The following is a 27,723-nucleotide window of genomic DNA, read 5'->3' as shown; positions in this document are numbered from 1 at the left end:
TACAGCAATGTTAATATGTGCTTACATGTCTTCTTGGCAAGTTTCACTGCCAAAAGGCGCTTTATTGGCAGCCATCCACAAGCTTCCGGTTGAATTCTTGACCACTCTTGACAAAATTGGTGCAGTTCAGCTAAATTTGTTGGTTTTCTTCAGCAGTGTCCACACGTTCTAGCCATTCCTGTACCACTTTTGAGGTGTGTTTGGGGGTCATTGTCCTGTTGGAACACCCGACTCCGCCCAAGGCTGATGATTTTAGGTTGTTCGGAAGAATTTGGAGGTAATCCTCTTTTTTCATTGTCCCATTTACTCTCTGTAAAGCACCAGTTCCATTGGCAGCAAAAACAGGCCCAGAGCAAAATAATACCCCCACCATGCTAGACTGTAGGAGTGGTGTTCCTGGGATTAAAGGCTTCATCTTTTCTTTTCCAAACATATTGCTGGGTATTGTGCTCAATTTTTGTTTCACCAGACATCACATGTACAAAGATGACACCTTTAATCCCAGGAACACCATATTAAAATAATATATATATAAATTAAAGATGCCTCAGTAATCGAATTTTGAGGTGGCTAAAGATTCCTACCTCTAATACAGGGGTGTCCAAACTTTTTCCACTGAGGGCCGCACACTGAAAAATCAAAGCAAGCTGGGGCCATTTTCATCATTTTTATTTTAAAAACCAATACATGTATAAAAAACACACATTTAGGCCTCCCCTCAGTTATGATCCCAAGGACCCCAAAGTGTTTTGGTCAAAAAAAAATATTAATAGTGTCATTATTCAGTATTATTATTTTTATTATTATGCAAGTTTTAAATCTCTACATTAGAACAAAAAAAATGTAAACACAAAATATGCACTATTTTCACCCAATAACTTTTTTAGGTGGAATATTTGAGATTATATAATTGGAGCCTTAATTTGGGATTTTGATTCATTATTATTTTTGGAGCAATGACACTTAAAAACAAATCACACTAAAATAGTCCTACTCATTAAAGTGTTAAATAAATTATACATTTTTTTTACTGTTTACTTTTAGCACAATAATCTCAAGATCAACTTCTTTACCCACCTGCTCCCAGTGCCACCCACACTGGTTTAAATGTAATTTAGATATTGGGTTTCACTATGTAAAGCGGTTTGAGTCACTAGAGAAAAGCGCTATATAAATATAATTCACTTCATATATCCATCCACTTCCTACCGCTTATTCCCTTTGGGGTCGCGGGTGCCTATCTCAGCTACAATCGGGCGGAATGCGGCATACACCCTGGACAAGTCGCCACCTCAGATATATCCGTCAATTTTAAGTTTTGTCGTTTATGTTTTGTTTGTTTTAGGCCCTTCTTTCAAAAAAAAAAAAAAAAAAACAGCTCAGTTTTTTACATGGCAAAACAAAAAAATACGCAACATTTTCCCCCAAAAAATATCTCAAAGTGGAAAATTTAACATGACGTAATAAGAGCCTTGAATAGGTCAATAATTCAAAATGATATTGATTTTGATTCATTATTATTTTTTAAAGAAAGAAACAGCTTTGTGTTATTAAAGCATTGCAACATTTTCTTGTTACATTTCACCTGTTCGCTCTTTTATACCACTTTTTAAATTTTTTTCAATGGTATTTTTAAAATGTGCCGTGGTGTCGTTAAAAAATGACCCGTGGGCCGCACTTTAGATACCCCTGCTCTAATATAATTGCGATATTTTCTGATGCTTTTCCAATGACTACTGAATGAATCTGAATGTCCCTTCAAGGAAAATATTTTTTTAAGTGTAATGACCGTTCTTAACCACTAGATGGAGCCAGAAACATAACACTACTTACTCTGAAAGAATGCCATGAAACTAATTTTGGTAAATTGAGACTGTGAATGTTGTCTGTCTGTGTTGGCCCTGCGATGAGGTGGCGACTTGTCCTGGGCGTACCCCGCCTTCCGCCCGAATGCAGCTGAGAGCGGCTCCAGCGACCCCAAAAGGGACACGCGGTAGAAAATGGATGGAGACTGATAAAGAAGAAGAATGTGATTGAGGTTATGAATATACCGTATTTTGTATTTTGACAGAAAATGGCTTAAAAATGTAGAAAATGATGTGAAATGTTCAAGTCAAAGCTTATTTATAGCAAGTACAGAAAAGAGCCTCTTTTCTAACTGCTGTTGTTGCAGCGTCACCATGACGACCAATACAAGGTTTGCAGAGGAACAAACCCAGGTTCATGTCTGTGTGAGCTCCATCACTTTGTACAAGATGCTCTTCTGCCCGTAGCGGACCTGCAGTGCGTTCTTCTGCCTTCTGCTGAGTGGCGTCAGCGCGGCCGGGTCCTCCATCAGACTCCGGTCCCTGTCCACGCTCTCCTGGCCGTAGGACCTGACGGTCAGACGGGCGGCGCCGTGGAGGAGCCGCTTCCACTCGCTCCTCAGCCCGCACAGCCCCTTGTTGGAGAAAGCCCGGGCCATCCTCTCCTCCTCGTCTTCGTCCTCCTCCTCCTCCCAGCCGTCGTGGTCTCTGAACTCCGAGAGCTCCTCCTTGGACATGCACAGCACCTGAGCACCCCAGGGGGTAAGTTCACTCCGTGGCGACTTGGGACATGTCTGCACACACCTTCAGGACGGTGTGGAGCTCCGTATCAGTGAGGCAGCCATCTTTGCCGAAAACGAGCGCTCCTTTCTCCAGCGTCATCTCGCGTAGCATCTCCCACTTGTCTTTAGACAGCTGCGGGTCCACGTCGGGGTCTCGGGGGCACAAGACATGCGTGTGAGGTGAGGTGTGCGTTTTGTTACTAAGCAGCAGAGAATACCAGGCATTATCCAGGTTTGGCTTCATTAAATACAAGTGCCTTTAATTCAGCACTAAACCTGCGAGGAGGTGGCGACTTGTCCAGGGTGTTAGGGTTAACCCTAACCCTAACCCTTACGCCCGATTGTAGCTGAGATAGGCGCCAGCGCCACCCGCGACCCCAAGAGGGAATAAGCGGTAGAAAATGGATGGATGGATGGATAAAAAAAAAGTCATTTAAAAAGTTGAATACATACTGTGGATTTTTCATGGCTTTTAAAATGTAATTCGCAAGTTATTTCTTTTCAAATTTTATTTAAAAAAATAAAAAAATTATTAGATGTATTTTTTAAATCCACAATTTGGTACTAGTAGCTACAATCCACTTGTTTTCATATTTTTTTCCCTAAACTCCACGGACAAAATATACACTTTCATGTTTGCTTAATTTTAATTTTTTTTCCTAAAATCATAATTTGTTTCATATGTTTTATTGTTTAAAAAATGCTTGTATTTTTCTGAAAAATTGCATTTAATTAAACACAAAAATAAGTCATTTAAAAAGTTGAATACATTCTGTGGATTTTTAATGGCATTTTTTTTTAAGTAAAATCACGTGTTTTATTTTCAAATAAAATAAAAAATAAAAAAATTTAATACAATTCTTAGATATATTTTGTTATACTTTTAAAATCCAAAATTTGGTACTTGTAGCAACAATCCAATTTTTTCATATTTTTTCCCCTAAACTCCACAGACAAATAAAATATACAATTTCATGTTTGCTTAATTTTTTTTTTTTTTTTAATTAAAATTATTTTTTCCTAAAATCATAATTTGTTTCATATGTTTTATTGTTTGAATAATGTTGGTATTTTTCTGAAAAATTGCATTTAATTAAACACAAAAAAAAGTCATTTAAAAAGTTGAATACATTCTGTGGATTTTTCATTGCATTTAAAAATGTAATTCACAGGTTATATTTCTTTTAAAATTTTATAAAAAAAAAAAAAAAAATATTAGTTGTATTTTTTTAAATCCACAATTTGGTACTAGTAGCTACAATCCACTTGTTTTCATGTTTTCCCCTAAACTCCACAGACAAAATGTACACTTTCATGATTGCTTACTTTAAAAACATTTTCCTAAAATCATAATTTGTTTCATATGTTTCATTGTTTAAAAAATGCTTGTATTTTTCTGAAAAATTGCATTTAATTAAACACAAAAATAAGTCATTTAAAAAGTTGAATACATACTTTGGATTTTTCATTGCATTTAAAAATGTAATTCAAATGTTCTATTTCTTTTCAAATTTCATTAAAAAAAACATTTTTTCCTAGATGTATTTTTAAAATTCACAATTTGTTACTTGTAGCTACAATCCACTTTTTTTTTCATATTTTTTTACCTAAACTCCACAAACAAATAAAATATACAATCTCTTGTTTGCTTAATTTTTTTTTCTTCTTTAAAATTAAAATGTATTTTTTCCTAAAATCATTTTTTTTTCATATGTTTTATTTAAAAAATGCTTGTATTTTTCTGAAAAATTGCATTTAATTAAACACAAAATAAGTAATTTAAAAAGTTGAATACATTCTGTGGATTTTTAATGACATTTTTAGCTACAATCCACTTTTTTTTTTCAGATTTTCTCCACAGACAAATAAAATATACCATTTCATGTTTGCTTTTTTTTTCTTCTTTAAAATAAAAATTATTTTTTCCTAAAATCATGATTTGTTTCATATGTTTTAATATTTAAATAATGCTTGTATTTTTCTGAAAAAATGCATTTAATTAAACAAAAATAAGTCATTTAAAAAGTTGAATACATTCTGTGGATTTTTAATGACATTTTTATTTAAAAAAATGTTAAAGTAAAATCACATGTTTTATTTTCAAGTCAAATTAAAAAAAAAAATTACATTCTCAGATATATTTTCTTATATTTTTAAAATCCACAATTTGGTACTTGTAGCTACAATCCACTTTTTTTTTCCCCCCCTAAACTCCACAGACAAACGAAATATACAATTTCATGTTTGCTTAGTTTTTTTTTTTTTTTTTTTTTAAACTAAAATCATTTGTTCCTAAAATCATAATTCGTTTCATATTTAATTTTGTATTATTTAATAATGCTTTTATTTTTCTGAAAAAATTGCATTTAATTAAACACAAAAACAAGTCATTTAAAAGGTTGAATACATTCTGTGGATATTTAATGCCATTTAAGAAAAAAAAAGTAAAATCGTATGTTCAATTTCTTTTCAAATCAAAAAAAAAAAAAAAAAAAATTTTCCTAGATATATGTTCTTATATTTTTAAAATCTACAATTTGGTACTTGTAGCTACAGTCCACTTTTTTTCCCAGAATTTTTTCCTTGAACTCTGCAGACGTTAATAGAAGTAAAATATACAATTTCATGTTTGTTTAAAAAAAAATTTTTTTTTTCTTCTTTAAAATTTAAATTTTTTTTTCCTAAAATCATAATCTGTTTTATATTTTTTCTCATTTAAATGATGCTTGTATTTTTCTGAAAAATTGCATTTAATTAAACACAAAAATAAGTCATTTAAAAAGTTGAATACATTCTGTGGATTTTTAATGGCACCTTAAAATCACCTGTTGTATTTTCAAATCAAATTTAAAAATTGTTTTTTTAAAGTTTTTCCTAGATATATTTTGTAGCTACAATCCACTTTATTTTCATAATTTTTTCCCTGAACTCCACAGACTTTCAAACAAATAAAATCTACCATTTCATGTTTGTTAAAAATATATATATATTTTTTTCTTCTTTAAAATTAAAATATTTTTTTCATAAAATCATAATTTGTTTCATAGTTATTTATTATTTAAATAATGCTTGTATTTTCTCAAAAGTTGCATTTAATTAAACACAAAAACAAGTCATTTAAAAAGTTGAATACATTCTGCAGATTTTTCATGGCATTTAAAAAAACATTTAATTCACATGTTCTTGTTTCTTTTCCAATCAATTAAGTCCAATTTTATAAAGAAAAAAAAATGTCCTAGATATATTTTCTTATATTTTTAATATCCACAATTTGGTACAATACTAACTACAATCCACTTTTTTTTCATAATTTTTTCCCTGAACTCCATACACCTTCATACAAATTAAATATACAATTTCATGTTTGTAAAATATATATATATATATATATACATATATAAATGTAAATTATTTTTTTAAATTAAAATTGTTACTTTTTTTCCTAAAATCCATATTTCTTACATATTTTTTTTAGTTATTTAAATAATGATTATATTTTTCTGAAGTTGCATTTAAAAATATATATATATTTTTAAAGATTCCTAAAATAATTTATTTTTTTATTTAAATAGTGATTATATTTTTCTGAAGTTGCATTTAAAATTAAAATTAAAAAAAGTTTTCTTAAGATTCCTAAAATAATTATTTTAATTTTTTTAAATTTAAATATTTTTCATAATACTAAATAATATTCTTTGGAAATGCTGCATTAAAAAAAAGTAATAAAAAATGCTAAAAGCCACAATTTTCTCACATTTCTTTAAATGCTATTTATTATCATACAGTTTCTTAAAAGTGTAGATTTCCTTGAAATATTTCCGTCTAACATGACTAATTGTTAATGTATTTAAAAAGCTATTAAGTTGGACTAGTCTCCTGTATGGGATCTGTAGTGGGCGGGGCTAAGATGGAGGAAGTTCCAAATAAGGAAATGGCTCCTTGTCCCTCAGTCTGACCGTGTCGAGCGGTCGACATGTACCTGTGGCGGCCACGTGGTGCAAGTTGGCGACGGGGATGTCCGCCGTCTCGCTGCTGTTGCTAGGATACGGCTGTGTAAAGCCGTACATGTGCAGGAGCTGCCAGTTGGCCATCTCCCCGTACGTGTTGAACACCTCCTGGCCTTTCTCGATGTCGCGCACGCTCACCATCTTCAACGTGTCCTGAGAGGACCACATCGCCGTTAAAAGCAAAGAAAAAAAAATAACATTCTTTTAAATCTCGAGATTTTAAGAAAAGGGTTTTACTGGCGTGAACTCCAAGTTGGCGTTGTGGTCGGACACGTGGTTGAGCATGTCGGCCATGGGGACCATCATGGGGGGAGTGGAGACCTCCTCTTCCTCGTCCTCTTCTTCATGTGGGTCTTGGAAACTACAACATTGGATCAGTCAGACATTGGAAAAAATGATAGTTTGAATTTCCAGGATGAGTGGAATGTGTTGAAGATGGAATCGGTTGAAAAATGTGGAAATGGTGGAAGTTTGAAAAATGGCCAATTCATTTTGAATAGAGAAAAATGTCCAGGAAATCTGGGAATTTGTCAAAGGAAAGTTTGTGATTCCCAAAAAGGCTGAACAGTTTGAATCGGTTGAAAAAATGTGGAAACGGTGCAAGTTTGAAAAATGGCCAATTCATTTTGAATAGAGAAAGATGTCCCGGAAATCTGGGAATTTGTCAAGGGAAAGCCCGCGATTTCTCGAATAGGCTGAACAGTTTGAAGTTAAAACGGTTTGAATCGGTTGAAAACTGTGGAAATGAAGGAAGTTTGAAAAATGGCCAATTCATTTTGAATGGGAAAACCTGGAATTCTGGGAAATCTGGGAATTTTTGCAATCTGTCAAGGGAAAGCCCGCGATTTCTCGAATAGGCTGAACAGTTTGAAGTTAAAAGGGTTTGAATCGGTTGAAAACTGTGGAAATGGAGGAAGTTTGAAAAATGGCCAATTCATTTTGAACGGGAAAACCTGGAATTCTGGGAATTTTTGCAATTTTGTCAAGGGAAAGCCCGCGATTTCTTGAATAGGCTGAACAGTTTGAAGTTAAAAGGGTTTGAATCGGTTGAAAACTGTGGAAATGGAGGAAGTTTGAAAAATGGACAATACATTTTGAATGGGAAAACCTGGAATTCCGGGAAATTTGGGAATTTTTGCAATTTGTCAAGGGAAAGCCCGCGATTCCCTAAATAGGCTGATGAATTTGAAGTTAAAAGGGTTTGAATCGGTTGAAAACTGTGGAAATGGAGGAAGTTTGAAAACTGGCCAATTCATTTTGAATGGGAAAACCTGGAATTTCTGGGAATTTTTGGAATTTGTCAAGGGAAAGCCCGCGATTCCTGAATAGGCTGAACAGTTTAAAGTTGGAACGGTTTGAATCGGTTGAATAATGTAGAAATTGTGAAAGTCTGAAAAATGACCAATTCATTTTGAATGGGGAAAAATGTCCCGGTAAATCTGGGAATTTTTCAAGGGAAAGCCTGCGTTTCCCCGTATAGGCTGAACAGTTTGAAGTTAAAACAGTTTGAATAGGTTGAATAATGTGGAAATTGTAAAAGTCTGAAAAATGGCCAGTTCATTTTAAATGGGGAAAAATGTCCAGGGAAATCTGGGAATTTGGGGAATTTGTCGAGGGAAATCCCACGATTCCCCGAATAGGCTGAACAGTTCGAAGTTGGAACGGTTTGAATAGGTTGAATAATGTGGAAATTGTGGAAGTTTGAAAAATGGCCAAATCATTTTGAAAAGGGAAAAATGTCCTGGAATTCTGGGAAATCTGTGAATTCTTGGAATTTGTCAAGGGAAAGTTTGTGATTCCCAAAAAGGCTGAACAGTTTGAATCGGTTGAAAAAATGTGGAAACGGTGCAAGTTTGAAAAATGGCCAATTCATTTTGAATAGAGAAAGATGTCCCGGAAATCTGGGAATTTGTCAAGGGAAAGCCCGCGGTTTCTCGAATAGGCTGAACAGTTTGAAGTTAAAACGGTTTGAATCAGTTGAAAACTGTGGAAATGGAGGAAGTTTGAAAAATGGCCAATTCATTTTGAATGGGAAAACCGGGAATTCTGGGAAATCTGGGAATTATTGGAATTTGTCAAGGGAAAGCCCGCGATTCCCCGAATAGGCTGAACAGTTTGAAGTTGGAACGGTTTGAATAGGTTGAATAATGTAAAAATTGTGAAAGTCTGAAAAATGGCCAATTCATTTTGATTGGGGAAAAATGTCCCGGGAAATCTGGTAATTTGTCAAGGGAAATCCCGCGATTCCCCGAATAGGCTGAACAGTTTGAAGTTGGAACGGTTTGAATTGGTTGAATAATGTGGTAATTGTGGAAGTCTGAAAAATGTCCAATTAATTTTGAAAAGGGAAAAATGTCCTGGAAAACCTGTAATTCTGTGAAATCTGTGAATTTTTGGAATTTGTCAAGGGAAAGTTTGTGATTCTCAAATAGGCTGAACAGTTTGAAGTTGGAACGGTTTGAATCGGTTGAAAAAATGTGGAAATGGTGCAAGTTTGAAAAATGGCCAATTCATTTTGTATATAGAGAAAAATGTCCAGGAAATCTGGGAATTTGTCAAGGGAAAGCCCGCGATTTCTCGAATAGGCTGAACAGTTTGAAGTTAAAAGGGTTTGAATCGGTTGAAAACTGTGGAAATGGAGGAAGTTTGAAAAATGGCCAATTCATTTTAAATGGGAAAACCTGGAATTCTGGGAAATCTGGGAATTTTTGCAATTTATCAAGCGAAAGCCCGGGACTCCCCGAATAGGCTGAACAGTTTGAAGTTGAAACGGTTTGAATCGGTTGAATAATGTAGAAATTGTGAAAGTCTGAAAAATGGCCAATTCATTTTGATTGGGGAAAAATGTCCCGGGAAATCTGTGAATTTGTCAAGGGAAATCCCACAATTATCCGAATAGGCTGAACAGTTTGAATTGGTTGAATCTTGTGGAAATTGTGGAATTTTGAAAAATGGCCAATTCATTTTGAAAAGGGAAAAATGTCCTGGAAAACCTGGAATTCTTGGAATTTGTCAAGGGAAAGTTTGTGATTCCCAAAAAGGCTGAACAGTTTGAATTGGTTGAAAAAATGTGGAAACGGTGCAAGTTTGAAAAATGGCCAATTCATTTTGAATAGAGAAAGATGTCCCGGAAATCTGGGAATTTGTCAAGGGAAAGCCCGCGATTTCTCGAATAGGCTGAACAGTTTGAAGTTAAAAGGGTTTGGATCAGTTGAAAACTGTGGAAATGGAGGAAGTTTGAAAAATGGCCAATTCATTTTGAATGGGAAAACCGGGAATTCTGGGAAATCTGGGAATTTTTGCAATTTTGTCAAGGGAAAGCCCACGATTCCCCGAATAGGCTGAACAGTTTGAAGTTGAAACGGTTTGAATCGGTTGAATAATGTAGAAATTGTGAAAGTCTGAAAAATGGCCAATTCATTTTGATTGGGGAAAAATGTCCCGGGAAATCTGGGAATTTGTCAAGGGAAAGCCCGCGATTCCCCGAATAGGCTGAACAGTTTGAATTGGTTGAATATTGTGGAAATTGTGGAAGTTTGAAAAATGGCCAATTCATTTTGAAAAGGGAAAAATGTCCTGGAAATCTGTGAATTGTTGGAATTTCTCAAGGGAACGTTTGTGATTCCCAAAAAGGCTGAACAGTTTGAATCGGTTGAAAAAATGTGGAAATGGTGCAAGTTTGAAAAATGGACAATTCATTTTGAATAGAGAAAAATGTCCCGGAAATCTGGGAATTTGTCAAAGGAAAGCCGGCGATTCCCCAAGTAGGCTGAACAGTTTGAAGTTGGAACGGTTTGAATAGGTTGAATAATGTAGAAATTGTGAAAGTCTGAAAAATGGCCAATTCATTTTGAATGGGGAAAAATGTCCCGGGAAATCTAGGAATTTGTCAAGGGAAATCCCACAATTATCCGAATAGCCTGAACAGTTTGAAGTTGGAACGCTTTGAATTGGTTGAATAATGTGGGAATTGTGAAAGTCTGAAAAATGGCCAATTCATTTTGAATAGAGAAAAATGTCCCTGAAATCTGGGAATTTGTCAAGGGAAGGCCCGCGATTACTCGAATAAGCTCATTCAGACCATTCTGAAGTTTTTTTTAACATTTTCAAAACAATTCCCGCTAATCCCAAAATTCCCGAATTTTGGGGAAATTCCCATTGAAATGAATGGGACATTCTTCAAAGTTCCACAATTTCCACATTTTTCATCTGATTCAAACCGTTCCAACTTCAAAATATTCAACCTATTCAGGAATTATGTGCTCTACTTCAACAATTCTAAAAAAAAAAAATCCCTGATTTACAATAATTCTTTTTATTTAATTTTTTTTGCATTTTCCCCATTGAAAATGAATTGGCCATTTTTCAAACTTCCACATTCAAACCAGTCCACCATTCTGGACATTCAAACTACCCTTTTTCCAAGTCTAGAAAAATTCCCGAAATTCCTGAACACCATTTACTGCTTCAACATTTCTTGCCCGATTTAAACAATTCCAACACCAACCAATTCAGCTCATTCAGGACATTCATGCTTCTAATCATTTTCCAAAAAAATACAGCTTTTGCCAAAATTCCCACATTTTCAGGAAGTTCCCATTGAAATGAATGAGACATTTTTCCAAGTTGCACAATTCCCACATTTTTCAACCTATTCAAACCATTCCAACATCAACACATTCCACTCATAATTTTTCCAAGTTTAAAAAAAAATACCAGGATTTTCCAGAATTCCTGCTTTTCCAAAGCCCTATTTCCACCCTTTTTTCAGGCGACTACTCCTAAATTTTTCAACGCATTTCAACCGCTCCACCGTCAAAACATTCCTCTTAATCAGGACAAAAAACTGAGTTGTTTTTTAACTGGAAAATGTCCTGGTTTTCTCGAAATTCCGTATTACTCAATTCAACATTTTACTATTTCAACATTTCTTGACCAATTTGAAACATTTCAACACAAACCATTTCAACTCATTCTGACCATTCAAGTTGTTCTATTTTACCATTTTCAAAACAATTCCGGCTAATCCCTAAATTTTGGGGAAATCCCCATTGAAATCAATGGGGCATTCTTCAAAGTTCCACATTTTTCATCTGATTCAAACCGTTCCAACTTCAAAATATTCAGCCTGTTCAGGAAATATGTGCTCTACTTCAACAATTCTAAAAAATAAAAAAAAAATCCCTGATTTCCAATAGTTCCTTTTATTTATTTATTTTTTGGCATTTTCCCATTGAAAATGAATTGGCCATTTTTCAAACTTCCACAATTCCCACATTCAAACCAGTCCACCATTCTGGACATTCAAACTACCCTTTTTCCAAGTCTAGAAAAATTCCCGAATACCATTTACTACTTCAACATTTCTTGCCTGATTTAAACAATTCCAACACCAACCAATTCAGCTCATTCAGGACATTCATGCTTCTAATCGGTTTCCAAAAAAATCCCGCTTTTCTCAAATTTCCAGGAAGTTCCCATTGAAATGAATGGGAAATTTTTCCAAATTGCACAATTCCCACATTTTTCAACCTATCCAAACCATTCCTACATCAACACATTCCACTCATCCTGAACATTGAAACTAACACTTCCCCGAGTTCCGAACCAAATTCCCATTTTCCTGGAAATTCAAACTCTTCATCCTACATTCTGTCAGCTTTTTACTTCAACTTCAGCATTGGAGCCTCTTCTAGTTTCATTTCATGCCCTATAAGCCAGGGGTCACCAACCTTTTTCAAACCAAGAGCTACTTCTTGGGTACTGATTAATGCGAAGGGCTACCAGTTTGATACACATTTAAATAAATTGCCAGAAATAGCCAATTTGCTCAATTTACCTTTAATAAATAAATCTATAAATATATATAAAAAATGGGTATTTCTGTCTGTCATTCCGTCGTACATTTTTTTTCCTTCTACGGAAGGTTTTTGTATAGAATAAATGATGAAAAAAACACTTAATTGAACGGTTTAAAAGAGGAGAAAACATGAAAAAAATAGTTTATCTTCAATTTCGACTCTTTAAAATTCAACCCAAAAAAAGAGAGAAAAACTAGCTAATTCGAATCTTTTTGAAAAAATTTAAAAAATAATTTATGGAACATCATTAGTAATTTTAGAATTTTGATGACATGTTTTAAATAGGTTAAAATCCGATCTGCACTGTGTAAGAATATATGACAAATGGGACAAAGCTATATTTCTAACAAAGACAAATCATTATTTCTTCTAGATTTTCCAGAAGAAATTTTTTTAAAGTAATTCAAAAGACTTTGATTCTACAGATTTTATAAATTTGCCAGAATAATATTTTTGAATTATAATCATACAATAAGTTTGAAGAAATATTTCACAAATATTCTTCGTCGAAAAAACCGAAGCTAAAATGAAGAATTAAATTAAAATGTATTTATTATTCTTTAAAATAAAAATAAAACATTTTTGCTTGAACATTGATTTAAATTGTCAGAAAAGAAGAGGAAGGAATTTAAAAGGTAAAAAGGTATATGTGTTTAAAAATCCTAAAATCGTTTTAAAGTTGTATTTTTTCCCTAAAATTGTCTTTCTGAAAGTTATAAGAAGCAAAGTAAAAAAAATAAATTTATTTAAACAAGTGAAAACCAAGTCTGGGCTTCACGGTGGCAGAGGGGTTAGTGCGTCTGCCTCACAATACGAAGGTCCTGCAGTCCTGGGTTCAAATCCAGGCTCGGGATCTTTCTGTGTGGAGTTTGCATGTTCTCCCCGTGAATGCGTGGGTTCCCTCCGGGTACTCCGGCTTCCTCCCACTTCCAAAGACATGCACCTGGGGATAGGTTGATTGGCAACACTAAATTGGCCCTAGTGTGTGAATGTGAGTGTGAATGTTGTCCGTCTATCTGTGTTGGCCCTGCGATGAGGTGGCGACTTGTCCAGGGTGTACCCTGCCTTCCGCCCGATTGTGGCTGAGATAGGCGCCGGCACCCCCCGCGACCCCGAAAGGGAATAAGCGGTAGAAAATGGATGGATGGATGGATGGAAAACCAAGTCTTTCAAATATTTTCTTGAATTTTCAAATTCTACTTGAGTTTTGTCTCTCTTAGAATTAAAAATGTCGGGCAAAGCCAGACCAGCTTGCTAGTAAATAAATAAAATTAAAAAAATAGAGGCAGCTCACTGGTAAGTGCTGCTATTTGAGCTATTTTTAGAACAGGCCAGCGGGCGACTCATCTGGTCCTTATGGGCGGGCACCGCGTTGGTGACCCCTGCCCTACACCTACACGGCCCACTGTGGATACTTTAGAAAAGATACCAACGTTGGTTCCCACGTGACGCGTTCCCGGTGGGGTTTATTTATGAAAACACTTTCCCATTGTGAAGTACAGCAGTAAGTCGGACTGACCTGTAGGCCATGACAAAAGCCACCAGTTGCGTGTACAAGTCCAGAGTGTGCGTGTCAGGACTCCACAGGTCCGCATGCTTGGCCATGAAGGGCAGGACCAGGTCCTCGTACTCCCTCTGGATGTTGGTCAGGTCTGCATCCACGGCCTCGGGAACTCCGGTCCCCCGCAGCAGACTCTCTCGGTCCTCTTTGGACCTGGAAGTGCAGCAATTGAGAGTGGTGACCGCCAGAGGGCGCTGGTACACACACTTTGGACCTGTATGTGATGCAGTGGACAGTAGTGACCGCCAGAGGGCGCTGGTAGGCACTTTTGAATAATGCAAGATGCCACATCATCAAGACTTGAGGGGGCTTGCCTGGTTTTAACCTTGTGGCTCGTTGGTCTAGGGGCATGATTCTCGCTTAGGGTGCGAGAGGTCCCGGGTTCAAATCCCGGACGAGCCCATCTTTTGTTCTTTTGCAAGGTTTGCAAAATAAAGAAATTAAAAAAAAGTTGTATTTTTGGCTAAGAATCATGCTTGATTGGCCCTAGTGTGTGAATGTTGTTTGTCCATCTATGTTGGCCCTGTGATGAAGTGGTGACTTGTCCAGGGTGTACACCGCCTCCTGCCCGAATGCAGCTGAGATAGGCTCCAGCACCCCCCGCGACCTCAAAAGGGACAAGCGGTAGAGAATGGATGGATGAATGTAGTAGCGGACTTCAGTATGTAAAAACATGACTTCTGTGACATATTTACCGTATTTTTCAGACTATAAGTCGCAGTTTTTTTCATAGTTTGGCCGGGGGTGCGACTTATACTCCTGGGCGACTTGTGTGTGAAATTATTAAAACGTTACCGTAAAATATCAAATAATATTATTTATCTCATTCGCGGAAGAGACGAAGAAAATGTCAGCAATCGTCACACACGTCAGCCAATAAGAATTCGGCAAGGGAGGGTCATGGCAGAAGTGCATTGTGGGTCATGGGATGCTAATTGTTATATGTTACTACCGTAGCTATTAAAATGGATCATTTCAACGTTGGCGGTAACTCATAAGAACTGAGATGGACTGAACAAAAATGGCACTGAAAAGGAAATCATTTACTTATTACAGGCTGGACGTAGTGAAATATGCAGCAGAAAACGACAAGAGGACGTGACACAAATTACTTTTGGAGTTGGCAAAGTTGTTTAGAAGAGACATCAAGGAAGAATATTTCATGGGATTTATCGATTAGGAGTGACAGATTGTTTGGTAAAGGTATAGCATGTTCTATATGTTATAGTTATTTGAATGACTCTTACCATAATGTTACGTTAACATACCAGGTACCTTCTCAGTTGGTTATTTATGCCTCATATAACGTACACTTATTCAGCCTGTTGTTCAATATTCTTTATTTATTTTAAATTGCCTTTCAAATGTCTGTTCTTGGTGTTGGGTTTTATCAAATAAATTTCCCCCAAAAATGCAACTCATACTCCAATGCGACGTCTACCATATTTCCTTGAATTGCCGCCGGGTATACAGTATGCGCCTGCCTAGAATTTCCGCCGGGTCAAACTTGTTTCGCCAAATAATTAGCATATGCCTAGTATTTCCTCCGGGTCAAACTCGTCACGTCACGAGTGACACTTCCCTTGACATCATTTTCAAAATAGAGGAGGCTGATTTCAATAATTTCAAATCGCATAAAGGGAAAAAAAATTAAGAGCTATTCAGTAGGATTGAAGGTCCAAGCTATTGAATATGCTAAAAAGAACAGTAAGCAGCTATGTTTTATTAATATACCGTAGCTGCGTGTGTCAAATATGAGCCATTAAATGACTCCCTCCTCCTGGTGGTAGAGGGCGCTAGTGATCCTTCTTGCGACTACTCGGCTGCAGAAGAAGTGACAACAAGCAGCAAGAGTGAGCAGCGATCGTTTATTTTTTTCTCTCGCTTGCACTTTTAACATGGAGGATTACATATCTAAAAAAAAAAACTGTTTTCTAAACTGGACTTTCAATCGAGACAGAGAGACTTTTAAAACCGAGGAAAGATAAGGAAGACTTCTATAAACAAGTTGATCAGAAGGAGCTGCGCATGGACTTCATTTATAAGTAAAGGTAAGACCATAATAGCGTTTTTTTTAATTAAATGTGCTTTTCATGATGGTATCCTTACATCACACTCAAATTTTTAAGCGCAGGCCTAAATTTACCGCATGCCTTTGGTAAGTGCCGGAGTGAGAAGAGGTTTTAAATTAATTAGCGCCCCGGCGCTAATTCAGGGAAATACAGTATATGTTTTGTTCCTTCTTTATTACGCATTTTCCGCAGGTGCGACGTATACTCCGAAAAATACGGTAAGTATTTTATTTATTTTGTCACAACATACCGGGTGAAAAATGTCATTAGTTCTAAATTAAGTGGGGGTTTTTTTACACTTTTGACAGTTCAAGGCTCCATAAGTGTTGTATTATTGAACTCTGGAAATGATTATTTAGGTTTCCAATATCCATGGGGGAAGAAATAGTTTGCAAAACCTAACAAATATGAGGTTTTTATTTTGGTGACTGCAAAAAAAATAAAAAAACACCCGCCTTATATATTGGAGGCGGAGCCATTGCTGGGTCGCAATCACGTGACTTACTGGCACTTCCGGGTTTCAGGCCATTGTCTAAGCCCCACTAGTTCGTTTATTTACCCCGAATCAGTGCAGATGTACGATTATTTTGAAAGATTTCTTTGCTCACGGCTATTATGTTTTTTATTAAAAAATATATTTTCATATTACACCGACAAGGGACAGTGAAAAGGTGACATCTTTTGAAAATGCACTTCTTGTTTTGTCCCTCGAACCGAACGATCCGCATTCATCGCAACGCTATCAAGTTTTGCAATGTGACTAAAACGACTCTTGCTCACTAAACCGTCCCATTCGTCATGTCTGAAGGAATGTTTTCATACATATTTGTACTCGTTATCGTACCAAAATCAAGCTAGCGTCATTAGCAATAGCAAATATGCTAAAAGCGCCTGTGTTAGTATTATTAACTTAAAATGGCTTAATTTTAGTGTCGTAAAATTGACCGAAACGTCACGCTGGAGTTATTGAGTCTGTTTAGCCGATTGGAGAGCAAGCTTCCATGACGATGACTTCTGTTTTGTCTAATGAACTGTTTTACTGCCTTGGAACATACACCTTTTGTGAACAATTAAGCTATGTGAATAAGCATTTACAAAATTGTTCGCACTGGTCTATAGCCTGTTATTTATATTCTTGAATTATCCTGAATTAATTGATATCATTTCAGTATGATTTGGCTTATTTATTTGTTGTCTGTTTAGTTTGGTGTTTTGTGTTAACATTTAGGCACTTTTAATGTTTTTTTCTTTCTTGCTTTGTTTTGGACATGATGTTTTCCCCAAAAACTCAGTAGATGTTCTTCTATTTGTGAAAAGTTTGATTTTAAAACTTGTTTTTTTTATACAAAACTTAAAACCAGTGAAGTTGTCACGTTGTGTAAATGGTGAATAAAAACAGAATACAATGATTTGCAAATCCTTTTCAACTTATATTCAATGGAATAGACTGCAAAGACAAAATATTAAACATTCGAACTGGAAAACATTGTTTTTTTGCAAATATTACCTCATTTGGAATTTGATGCCTGCAACATGTTTGCAAAAAAGACTCAGAAAGTTGAGGAATGCTCACCCAACACTTATTAGGAATATCCCACAGGTAAACAGGCTAATTGGGAACAGGTGGGTGCCATGATTGGGTATAAAAGTAACTTCCATGAAATGCTCTGTTATTTACAAACAAGGATGGGGCGAGGGTCACCACTTTGTCAACAAATTGTTCAAGAACAACATTTCTCAACCAGCTATTGCAAGGAATTTCGGGATATAACCATCTACGCTCTGTAATATCATCAAAAGGTTAAGAGAAATTGGAGAAATCACTGCAAGGTCGAAAACCAACAATGAATGCTCGTGACCTTGGATTCCTCAGGCGGTACTGCATCAAAAAGCGACATCAGTGTGTAAAGGATATCACCACATGGGCTCAGGAACACTTCAGAAAACCACTGTCGGTAACTAAAGTTGGGCGCTACATCTTTAAGTGCAAGTTAAAACTACTATGCAAAGCCAAAGCCATTTATCAACAACACCCAGAAACGCCGCCGGCTTCGCTGGGCCCCGAGCTCATCTAAGATGGACTGATGCAAAATGGAAAAGTGTTCTGTGGTCTGACGAGTCCACATTTCAAATTGTTTTAGGAAACTGTGGATGTGGTGTCCTTTCGACCAAAGAGGAAAAGAACCATCCGGACTGTTATAGACGCAAAGTGGAAAAGCCAGCATCTGTGATGGTATGGAGGTGTATTAGTGCCCAAGGCATGGGTAACTTACACATCTGTGAAGGCACCATTAATGCTGAAAGGTACGTACAGGTTTTGAAGCAACATATGTTGCCATCCAAGCAATGTTATCATGGACGCCCCTGCTTATTTCAGCAAGACAATGCCAAGCCACGTGTTACAACAGCGTGGCTTCATAGTAAAAAGAGTGCGGGTACTAGACTGGCCTGCCTGTAGTCCAGACCTGTCTCTCATTGAAAGGGAGACCGTTGAACAACTTAAGCTGAACATCAAGCAAGAATGGGAAAGAATTCCACTTCAAAAATGTGTCTCCTCAGTTCCCAAACCTTTACTGAGTGTTGTTAAAAGGAAAGGCCATGTAAAACACTGGTAAAAATGCCCCTGTGACAACTTTTTTGCAATGTGTTGCTGCCATTAAATTCTAAGTTCTAGATTATTTGCAAAAAACAAATGAAGTTTCTCAGTGTGAACATGAAATATCTTGTCTTTGCAGTCTATTCAATTGGATATAAGTTGAAAAGGATTTGCAAATCATTGTATTCTGTTTTTATTTACCATTTACACAACGTGACCCACTGTTGGAAGTTGCTTCATACCAGAACATAGGATGATCCAGAGTCTTGAAGTCGGTCCAGAGCGACAGATAAGGTCTCCAGTGAGATTGAGGCGAGGTGTATTCATACATCAGCGCCAGGAGGAGGGGCACCCAGCCTGACGAGCTCTCTAGGGCCCCCTTCTCTGCAAGCAGAACGTGCATCAGGCCTGGCTATTTTCACTTCCTGTCTGACAACTCACCCCGCTCAAGCAGGGCGGAAACTTTTGTTGTCCCTTGGTGAAGAAGAGCCGATCTGGGAATGGTGAACAGGACCTCGCCTTCCTCGATGTGGTCCTTGGCAAACATCCCATAGTCTGCCACCGAGCCCTCTTTGCTCACGTAGACCTGCATAGAGACCAACAATGAGAGAGCAGCTAAAAGTTAGAGACGAGTGTTAGATTGGGGCTACCCACCTTGCTGCTGAGTACCAGTCTGACGCTGTCGCACCAACGCAGGAAGTTCTGCAGAGGAACATCATCTACCTGCATGGGAACAATAGTATTAAATGGCACAGCATTGGAATCTAATGTAACATTTTGAGACCTATATTTGTGTTGTAGTGACAATAGTGTTTAAAATATGGTCCGAACTAAACATAGCATTAAATTAACAACAGAACAGCATTTCTTAACAGTCTAGAGAGGCCCCATGTTGTTTGTTTACGTGTTGGGACAATAAAGTTTTGTGAAAAAGATAGTCGGAACTAAACGTAGCATTAAATTAACAACAGAACGGCGTTTGTTTACAATCTACAGAAGCGCTTTGTTGTTTACTTGTTGGGACAATAAAGTTTTGTGAATTAGATAGCCGGAACTAAATGTAGCATAATATCAACAACAGAATGGCGTTTCTTTTACAGTCTAGAAAGGTGCTATGTTGTTTGTTTACTTGTTGGGACAATAAAGTTTTGTCCAAAAGATAGTCGGAACTAAAGGTAGCATTGAATTAACAACAGAATGGCGTTTGTTTACAGTCTAGAGAGGCCCCGTGTTGTTTGTTTACGTGTTGGGACAATAAAGTTTTGTGAATTAGATAGCCGGGACTAAATGTAGCATAAAATCAACAACAGAATGGCGTTTGTTTACAATCTAGCGAGGCGCTATGTTGTTTACTTGTTGGGACAATAGTTTTGTGAAAAAGATAGTCTGAACGAAATGTAGCATTAAATTAACAACAGAACAGCGTTTTAAAGTCTAGACAGGCCCTGTGTTTGTTGATGTGTTGGGACAATAAAGTTTTGTGAAAAAGATAGTCGCAACTAAACGTAGCGTTAAATTAACAACAGAACAACGTTTGTTTACAGTCTAGGGAGGCCCCATGTTGTTTGTTTACGTGTTGGGACAATAAAGTTTTGTGAAAAAGATAGAACTAAATGTAGCATTAAATTAACAACAAAACGGCGTTTGTTTACAGTCCAGAGAGGCTCCATGTTGTTTGTTTACATGTTGGGACAATAAAGTTTTGTGAATTAGATAGTCGGAACTAAATGTAGCATTAAAATAATAACAGAACGGAGTTTGTTTGCAGTCTAGAGAGGGCCCGTGTTGTTTGTTTACTTGTTGGGACAATAACGTTTTCTGAATTAGATAGCCGGAACTAAATGTAGCATTAAATTAACAACAGAACAGCGTTTGTTTACAGTCTAGAGAGGCCCGATATTGTTTGTTAACTTGTTGGGACAATAAAGTTTTGGGAAAAAGATAGTCGGAACTAAATGTAGTGTTAAATTAACAACAAAACGGTGTTTACAGTCGAGAGAGGCTCCATGTTGTTTGTTTACTTGTTGGGACAATAAAGTTTTGTGAAAAAGATAATCTGAACTAAACATAGCGTTAAATTAACAACAGAACAGCATTTGTTTACAGTCTAGAGAGGCGCCGTGTTGTGTGTTTACTTGTTAGGACAAAGTTTTGTGAAAAAGATAGCCGGAACTAAATGCAGCATTAAATTAACAACACAACAGCGTTTGTTTACAATCGAAAGAGGCGCTACATTCTTTTTTTACTTCTTGGGACAATAAAGTTTTGTGAATTAGATAGCCGGAACTACATGTAGCAGAAAATCAACAACAGAACGGTGTTTGTTTACAGTCTAGAGAGGTGCTATGTTGTTTGTTTACTTGTTGGGACAATAAAGTTTTGTGAATTAGATAGCCGGAACTAAATGTAGCATTAAATCGACAACAGAACGGCGTTTGTTTACAGTCTTAGAGAAGCGCCGTGTTGTTTGTTTATTTGTTGGGACAATAAAGTTTTGGGAAAAAGATAGTCGGAACTAAATGTAGCATTAAATTAACAACAGAACGGCGTTTGTTTACAGTCTAGAGAGGCCCCATGTTGTTTGTTTATATGTTGGGACAATAAAGTTTTGTGAATTAAATAGTCGGAACTAAATGTAGCATTAAATTAACAACAGAACAGCGTTTGTTTACAGTCTAGAGAGGCTCCATGTTGTTTGTTTTTACACGTTGGGACAATAAAGTTTTGTGAAAAAGATAGTCGGAACTAAACTTAGCGTTAAATTAACAACAGAACAGCATTTGTTTACAGTCTAGAAGGCGCCGTGTTGTTTGTTTACTTGTTGGGAAAATAAAGTTTTGTAAATTAGATAGCTGAAACTAAACGTAGCGTTAAATTAACAACAGAACAGTAAATATTCTGTCCAAATCAACATGTTCTACTTTGAAGAAACATTCTGTCCAAGTCACCATCTTTTACTTTGAAGAATCATTCAGTCTAAATTTAACATATTTTATTTTGTTAATACTTTCTTCTGTCCAAAGTGAAATATTTTATTTTGTACAAAAAAAAAAAAATTCTAATTAAATCAACATATTAGAAAAAAAAAACAGCATTTGTAACAATCCAGAGAGGCGCCATTTTGTTTGTTTACGTGGGACAATAAAGTTCTGTAAAAATGATAGCCGAAACTAAACGTAGCAATAAATTAACAACAGAACAGTAAATATTCTGTCCAAATCAACATATTTTACTTTGAAGAAACATTCTGTCCAAGTCACCATCTTTTACTTTGAAGAATCATTCAGTCTAAATTTAACATATTTTATTTTGTTAATACTTTCTTCTGTCCAAAGTGAAATATTTTATTTTGTACAAAAAAAAAAAAATTCTAATTAAATCAACATATTAGAAAAAAAAAACAGCATTTGTAACAATCCAGAGAGGCGCCATTTTGTTTGTTTACGTGGGACAATAAAGTTCTGTAAAAATGATAGCCGAAACTAAACGTAGCAATAAATTAACAACAGAACAGTAAATATTCTGTCCAAATCAACATATTTTACTTTGAAGAAACATTCTGTAAATCGACATCTTTTATTTTGTAGAAACATTCTGTCCAAGTCACCGTCTTTTACTTTGAAGAAACATTCGGTGTAAATTAACATATTTTATTTTGTAAAAACTTTCTTCTGTCCAAAGTGACACATTTTATTTTGTACCAAAAAAACATTCTAATTAAGATAAACATAGGGACAAGCGGTAGGAAATGGATGGAATGGATATTTAAAAACATCTAAATAAACAGAACAGCGTTTGTTAACAGTCTTGAGGAGCCAATGTGTTTGTTTACGTCGGACAATAGTTTTGTGAAAAGGATACCACGTGACCGGAAGTGGCGTGTCCCCGCTACATTTGTCAAATATCAGGCAAATACAGTTTAATATGTCTAAAATACAGTTGAATATGTCTAAAATACAATTTAATATGTCTAAAATACAATTGAATATGTCTAAAATACAGTTGAATGTGTCTAAAATATAATTGAATATGTCTAAAATACAGTTGAATATGTCTAAAATATAATTGAATGTGTCTAAAATACAGTTGAATATGTCTAAAATACAGTTGAATATTAGTAAAATATAATTGAATATGTCTAAAATACAGTTGAATATGTCTAAAATACAGTTGAATATGACTAAAATACAGTTGAATATGTCTAAAATACAGTTGATTGTGTCTAAAATATAATTGAATATGTCTAAAATACAGTTGAATATGTGTAAAATATAATTGAATGTCTAAAATACAGTTGAATATGTCTGAAATGCAGTTGAATATGACTAAAATATAGCTGAATATGACTAAAATACAATTGAATATGTCTAAAATACTTGAACATGTCGAAAATACAGTTGAATGTGTCTAAAATATAATTGAATGTCTAAAATACAGTTGAATATGTCTAAAATACAGTTGAATATTTGTAAAATATAATTGAATATGTCTAAAATACAGTTGAATATGTCTAAAATATAATTGAAAATGTCTAAAATACAGTTGAATATGTCTAAAATACAGTTGAATATGTCTAAAATACAGTTGAATATGACTAAAATACAGTTGAATATGTCTAAAATACAGTTGAATGTGTCTAAAATATAATTGAATATGTCTAAAATACAGTTGAATATGTGTAAAATATAATTGAATGTCTAAAATACAGTTGAATATGTTTGAAATACAGTTGAATATGACTAAAATATAGCTGAATATGACTAAAATACAATTGAATATGTCTAAAATACTTGAACATGTCGAAAATACAGTTGAATGTGTCCAAAATATAATTGAATATGTCTAAAATACAGTTGAATATGTGTAAAATACAGTTGAATATGTCTAAAATACAGTTGAATATTTGTAAAATATAATTGAATATGTCTAAAATACAGTTGAATGTGTCTAAAATACAATTGAATGTCTAAAATACAGTTGAATATTTGTAAAATATAATTGAATATGTCTAAAATATAATTGAAAATGTCTAAAATACAGTTGAATATGTCTAAAATACAGTTGAATATGTCTAAAATACAGTTGAATATGTCTAAAATACAGTTGAATATGACTAAAATACAGTTGAATATGTCTAAAATACAGTTGAATGTGTCTAAAATATAATTGAATATGTCTAAAATACAGTTGAATATGTGTAAAATATAATTGAATGTCTAAAATACAGTTGAATATGTCTGAAATACAGTTGAATATGACTAAAATATAGCTGAATATGACTAAAATACAATTGAATATGTCTAAAATACTTGAACATGTCGAAAATACTGTTGAATGTGTCTAAAATATAATTGAATATGTCTAAAATACAGTTGAATATGTCTAAAATATAATTGAAAATGTCTAAAATACAGTTGAATATGTCTAAAATACAGTTGAATATGACTAAAATACAGTTGAATATGTCTAAAATACAGTTGAATGTGTCTAAAATATAATTGAATATGTCTAAAATACAGTTGAATATGTGTAAAATATAATTGAATGTCTAAAATACAGTTGAATATGTCTGAAATACAGTTGAATATGACTAAAATATAGCTGAATATGACTAAAATACAATTGAATATGTCTAAAATACTTGAACATGTCGAAAATACAGTTGAATGTGTCTAAAATACAATTGAATGTCTAAAATACAGTTGAATATGTCTAAAATACAGTTGAATATTTGTCAAATATAATTGAATATGTCTAAAATACAGTTGAATATGTCTAAAATATAATTGAAAATGTCTAAAATACAGTTGAATATGTCTAAAATACAGTTGAATATGTCTAAAATACAGTTGAATATGACTAAAATACAGTTGAATATGTCTAAAATACAGTTGAATGTGTCTAAAATATAATTGAATATGTCTAAAATACAGTTGAATATGTGTAAAATATAATTGAATGTCTAAAATACAGTTGAATATGTCTGAAATACAGTTGAATATGACTAAAATATAGCTGAATATGACTAAAATACAATTGAATATGTCTAAAATACTTGAACATGTCGAAAATACTGTTGAATGTGTCTAAAATATAATTGAATATGTCTAAAATACAGTTGAATATGTCTAAAATATAATTGAAAATGTCTAAAATACAGTTGAATATGTCTAAAATACAGTTGAATATGACTAAAATACAGTTGAATATGTCTAAAATACAGTTGAATGTGTCTAAAATATAATTGAATATGTCTAAAATACAGTTGAATATGTGTAAAATATAATTGAATTTCTAAAATACAGTTGAATATGTCTGAAATACAGTTGAATATGACTAAAATATAGCTGAATATGACTAAAATACAATTGAATATGTCTAAAATACTTGAATATGTCGAAAATACAGTTGAATGTGTCTAAAATATAATTGAATATGTCTAAAATACAGTTGAATATGTCTAAAATACAGTTGAATATTTGTCAAATATAATTGAATATGTCTAAAACACAGTTGAATATGTCTAAAATATAATTGAAAATGTCTAAAATACAGTTGAATATGTCTAAAATACAGTTGAATGTCTAAAATATAATTGAATATTTCTAAAATACAGTTGAATATGTCTAAAATACAGTTTAATATGTCTAAAATGCACTTGAATATGTCTAAAATACAGTTGAATGTCTAAAATACAGTTAAATATGTCTAATATACAGTTGAATATGTCTAAAACACAGTTGAATATGTTTAAAATACAATTTAATGTCTAAAATACAGTTGAATGTGTCTAAAATACAGTTGAATATGTCTAAAACACAGTTGAATACGTTTAAAATACAATTTAATGTCTAAAATACAGTTGAATGTGTCTAAAATACAGTTGAATATGTCTAAAATACAATTGAATGTCTAAAATAAAGTTAAATGTCTAAAATACAGTTGAATATCTCTAAAATACAATTGAATATGTCTAAAATACAGTTGAATATGTCTAAAATACAGTTGAATATGTCTTAAATACAGTTTAATATGTCTAAAATACAGTTGAATATGCCTAAAATATAATTGAATACGTCTAAAATACAATTGAATATGTCTAAAATACAGTTGAATATGTCTAAAATACAGTTGAATGTCTAAAATACAGTTGAATGTCTAAAATACAGTTGAATATGTCTAAAATACAGTTGAATGTCTAAAATACAGTTGAATATGTCTAAAATACAGTTGAATATGTCTAAAATACAGTTGAATATGTCTAAAATACAGTTGAATATGCCTAAAATACAATTGAATATGTCTAAAATACAGTTGAATATGTCTAAAATACAGTTGAATGTCTAAAATACAGTTGAATGTCTAAAATACAGCTGAATGTCTAAAATACAGTTGAATATGTCTAAAATACAGTTGAATGTCTAAAATACAGTTGAATGTCTAAAATACAGTTGAATATGTCTAAAATACAGTTGAATGTCTAAAATACAGTTGAATATGTCTAAAATACAGTTGAATATGTCTAAAATACAGTTTAATATGTCTAAAATACAGTTGAATATGCCTAAAATATAATTGAATACGTCTAAAATACAATTGAATATGTCTAAAATACAGTTGAATATGTCTAAAATACAGTTGAATGTCTAAAATACAGTTGAATATGTCTAAAATACAGTTGAATATGTCTAAAATACAGTTGAATGTCTAAAATAAAGTTGAATATGTCTAAAATACAGTTGAATATGTCTAAAATACAGTTGAATATGTCTAAAATACAGTTGAATATGCCTAAAATATAATTGAATACGTCTAAAATACAATTGAATATGTCTAAAATACAGTTGAATATGTCTAAAATACAGTTGAATGTCTAAAATACAGTTGAATGTCTAAAATACAGCTGAATGTCTAAAATACAGTTGAATATGTCTAAAATACAGTTGAATGTCTAAAATACAGTTGAATGTCTAAAATACAGTTGAATATGTCTAAAATACAGTTGAATGTCTAAAATACAGTTGAATATGTCTAAAATACAGTTGAATATGTCTAAAATACAGTTTAATATGTCTAAAATACAGTTGAATATGCCTAAAATATAATTGAATACGTCTAAAATACAATTGAATATGTCTAAAATACAGTTGAATATGTCTAAAATACAGTTGAATGTCTAAAATACAGTTGAATATGTCTAAAATACAGTTGAATATGTCTAAAATACAGTTGAATGTCTAAAATACAGTTGAATATGTCTAAAATACAGTTGAATATGTCTAAAATACAGTTGAATATGTCTAAAATTGGAATATGAGTTGTCACAAGCCGGTACTTTCTTAACAAAGTCAGAAGAGCAAGTAAGAACTTGTTATTAGACTACTTGTCCAGGGTGTACCCCGCCTTCCGCTCAATTGTAGCTGAGATAGGCACCAGCGCCCCTCGCGACCCCAAAGTGAATAAGCGGTAGGAAATGGATGGATGTTGCTACTACCGCCATGTTAGCCGACGGCTAAATGTGCTCCGAACAAAAATAATTGAAACTGAACCTTCCTTGGGTCGCTTGACTTCCGATGCCATTCTTTTCCGTCAAGTTCAAACTTATCCTGGTCGCGTCCAAAACGGCTTTTATTGTTTATTTAAGTTGACATTTAGACGACACGCTGCTTGAGCAGAAATGAGGTCCTTTATGTACTTTAACCCCGAATGCGGACTTGCAGGCAGCCCGTCAACGCGGTGGCGTTTAATAAGACGCATAAACGTCACGGCGGTGTTCACACTGGCCTCTTGTTATTGTCTCCAAGTGACAAATGACACAAATGCCTGGTTTAAAACATTGTCAAATACGGACTGCTGTCCACGGTGGACGATATTAACCCTGATTTGAGGCTTGCAGGCAGCCACCGCGCGCTTTAAGCTTCACGGGGAACATGATATTAACCCTGATTTAAGGCTTGCAGGTAGCCGTCGGGCGCTTTAAGCTTCACGGGTACTATGATATTAACCCTGATTTAGGGCTTGCAGGTAGCCGCCGGGCGC

General features: G+C 34.3%; 1 protein-coding gene and 1 non-coding gene across 2 annotated transcripts; one reads left to right on the top strand and one right to left on the bottom strand.

The window, feature by feature from the left end:
- Positions 1–1,361: 1,361 nt before the first annotated feature.
- Positions 1,362–27,540, bottom strand: setd6 (SET domain containing 6, protein lysine methyltransferase). Its single transcript, XM_061894252.1, has 9 exons — positions 27,234–27,540; positions 19,339–19,403; positions 19,126–19,270; positions 18,927–19,068; positions 13,975–14,169; positions 6,832–6,955; positions 6,567–6,747; positions 2,610–2,740; positions 1,362–2,551 (listed from the first exon to the last, which is right to left on the bottom strand). Exons 1-9 carry the CDS (start codon positions 27,262–27,264, stop codon positions 2,222–2,224), a joined length of 1,344 nt encoding a protein of 447 aa, XP_061750236.1. The 5' UTR covers positions 27,265–27,540; the 3' UTR covers positions 1,362–2,221.
- Positions 14,347–14,418, top strand: trnap-agg (transfer RNA proline (anticodon AGG)). Its single transcript has one exon. It is a non-coding gene; the product is annotated as a tRNA-Pro (tRNA).
- Positions 27,541–27,723: the final 183 nt, after the last annotated feature.

The sequence above is a fragment of the Nerophis ophidion genome, linkage group LG03 (assembly GCF_033978795.1).
Source record: "Nerophis ophidion isolate RoL-2023_Sa linkage group LG03, RoL_Noph_v1.0, whole genome shotgun sequence".
Taxonomy (NCBI): Eukaryota; Metazoa; Chordata; class Actinopteri; order Syngnathiformes; family Syngnathidae; genus Nerophis; species Nerophis ophidion.
This window is presented reverse-complemented; position numbering and strand designations above follow the sequence as displayed.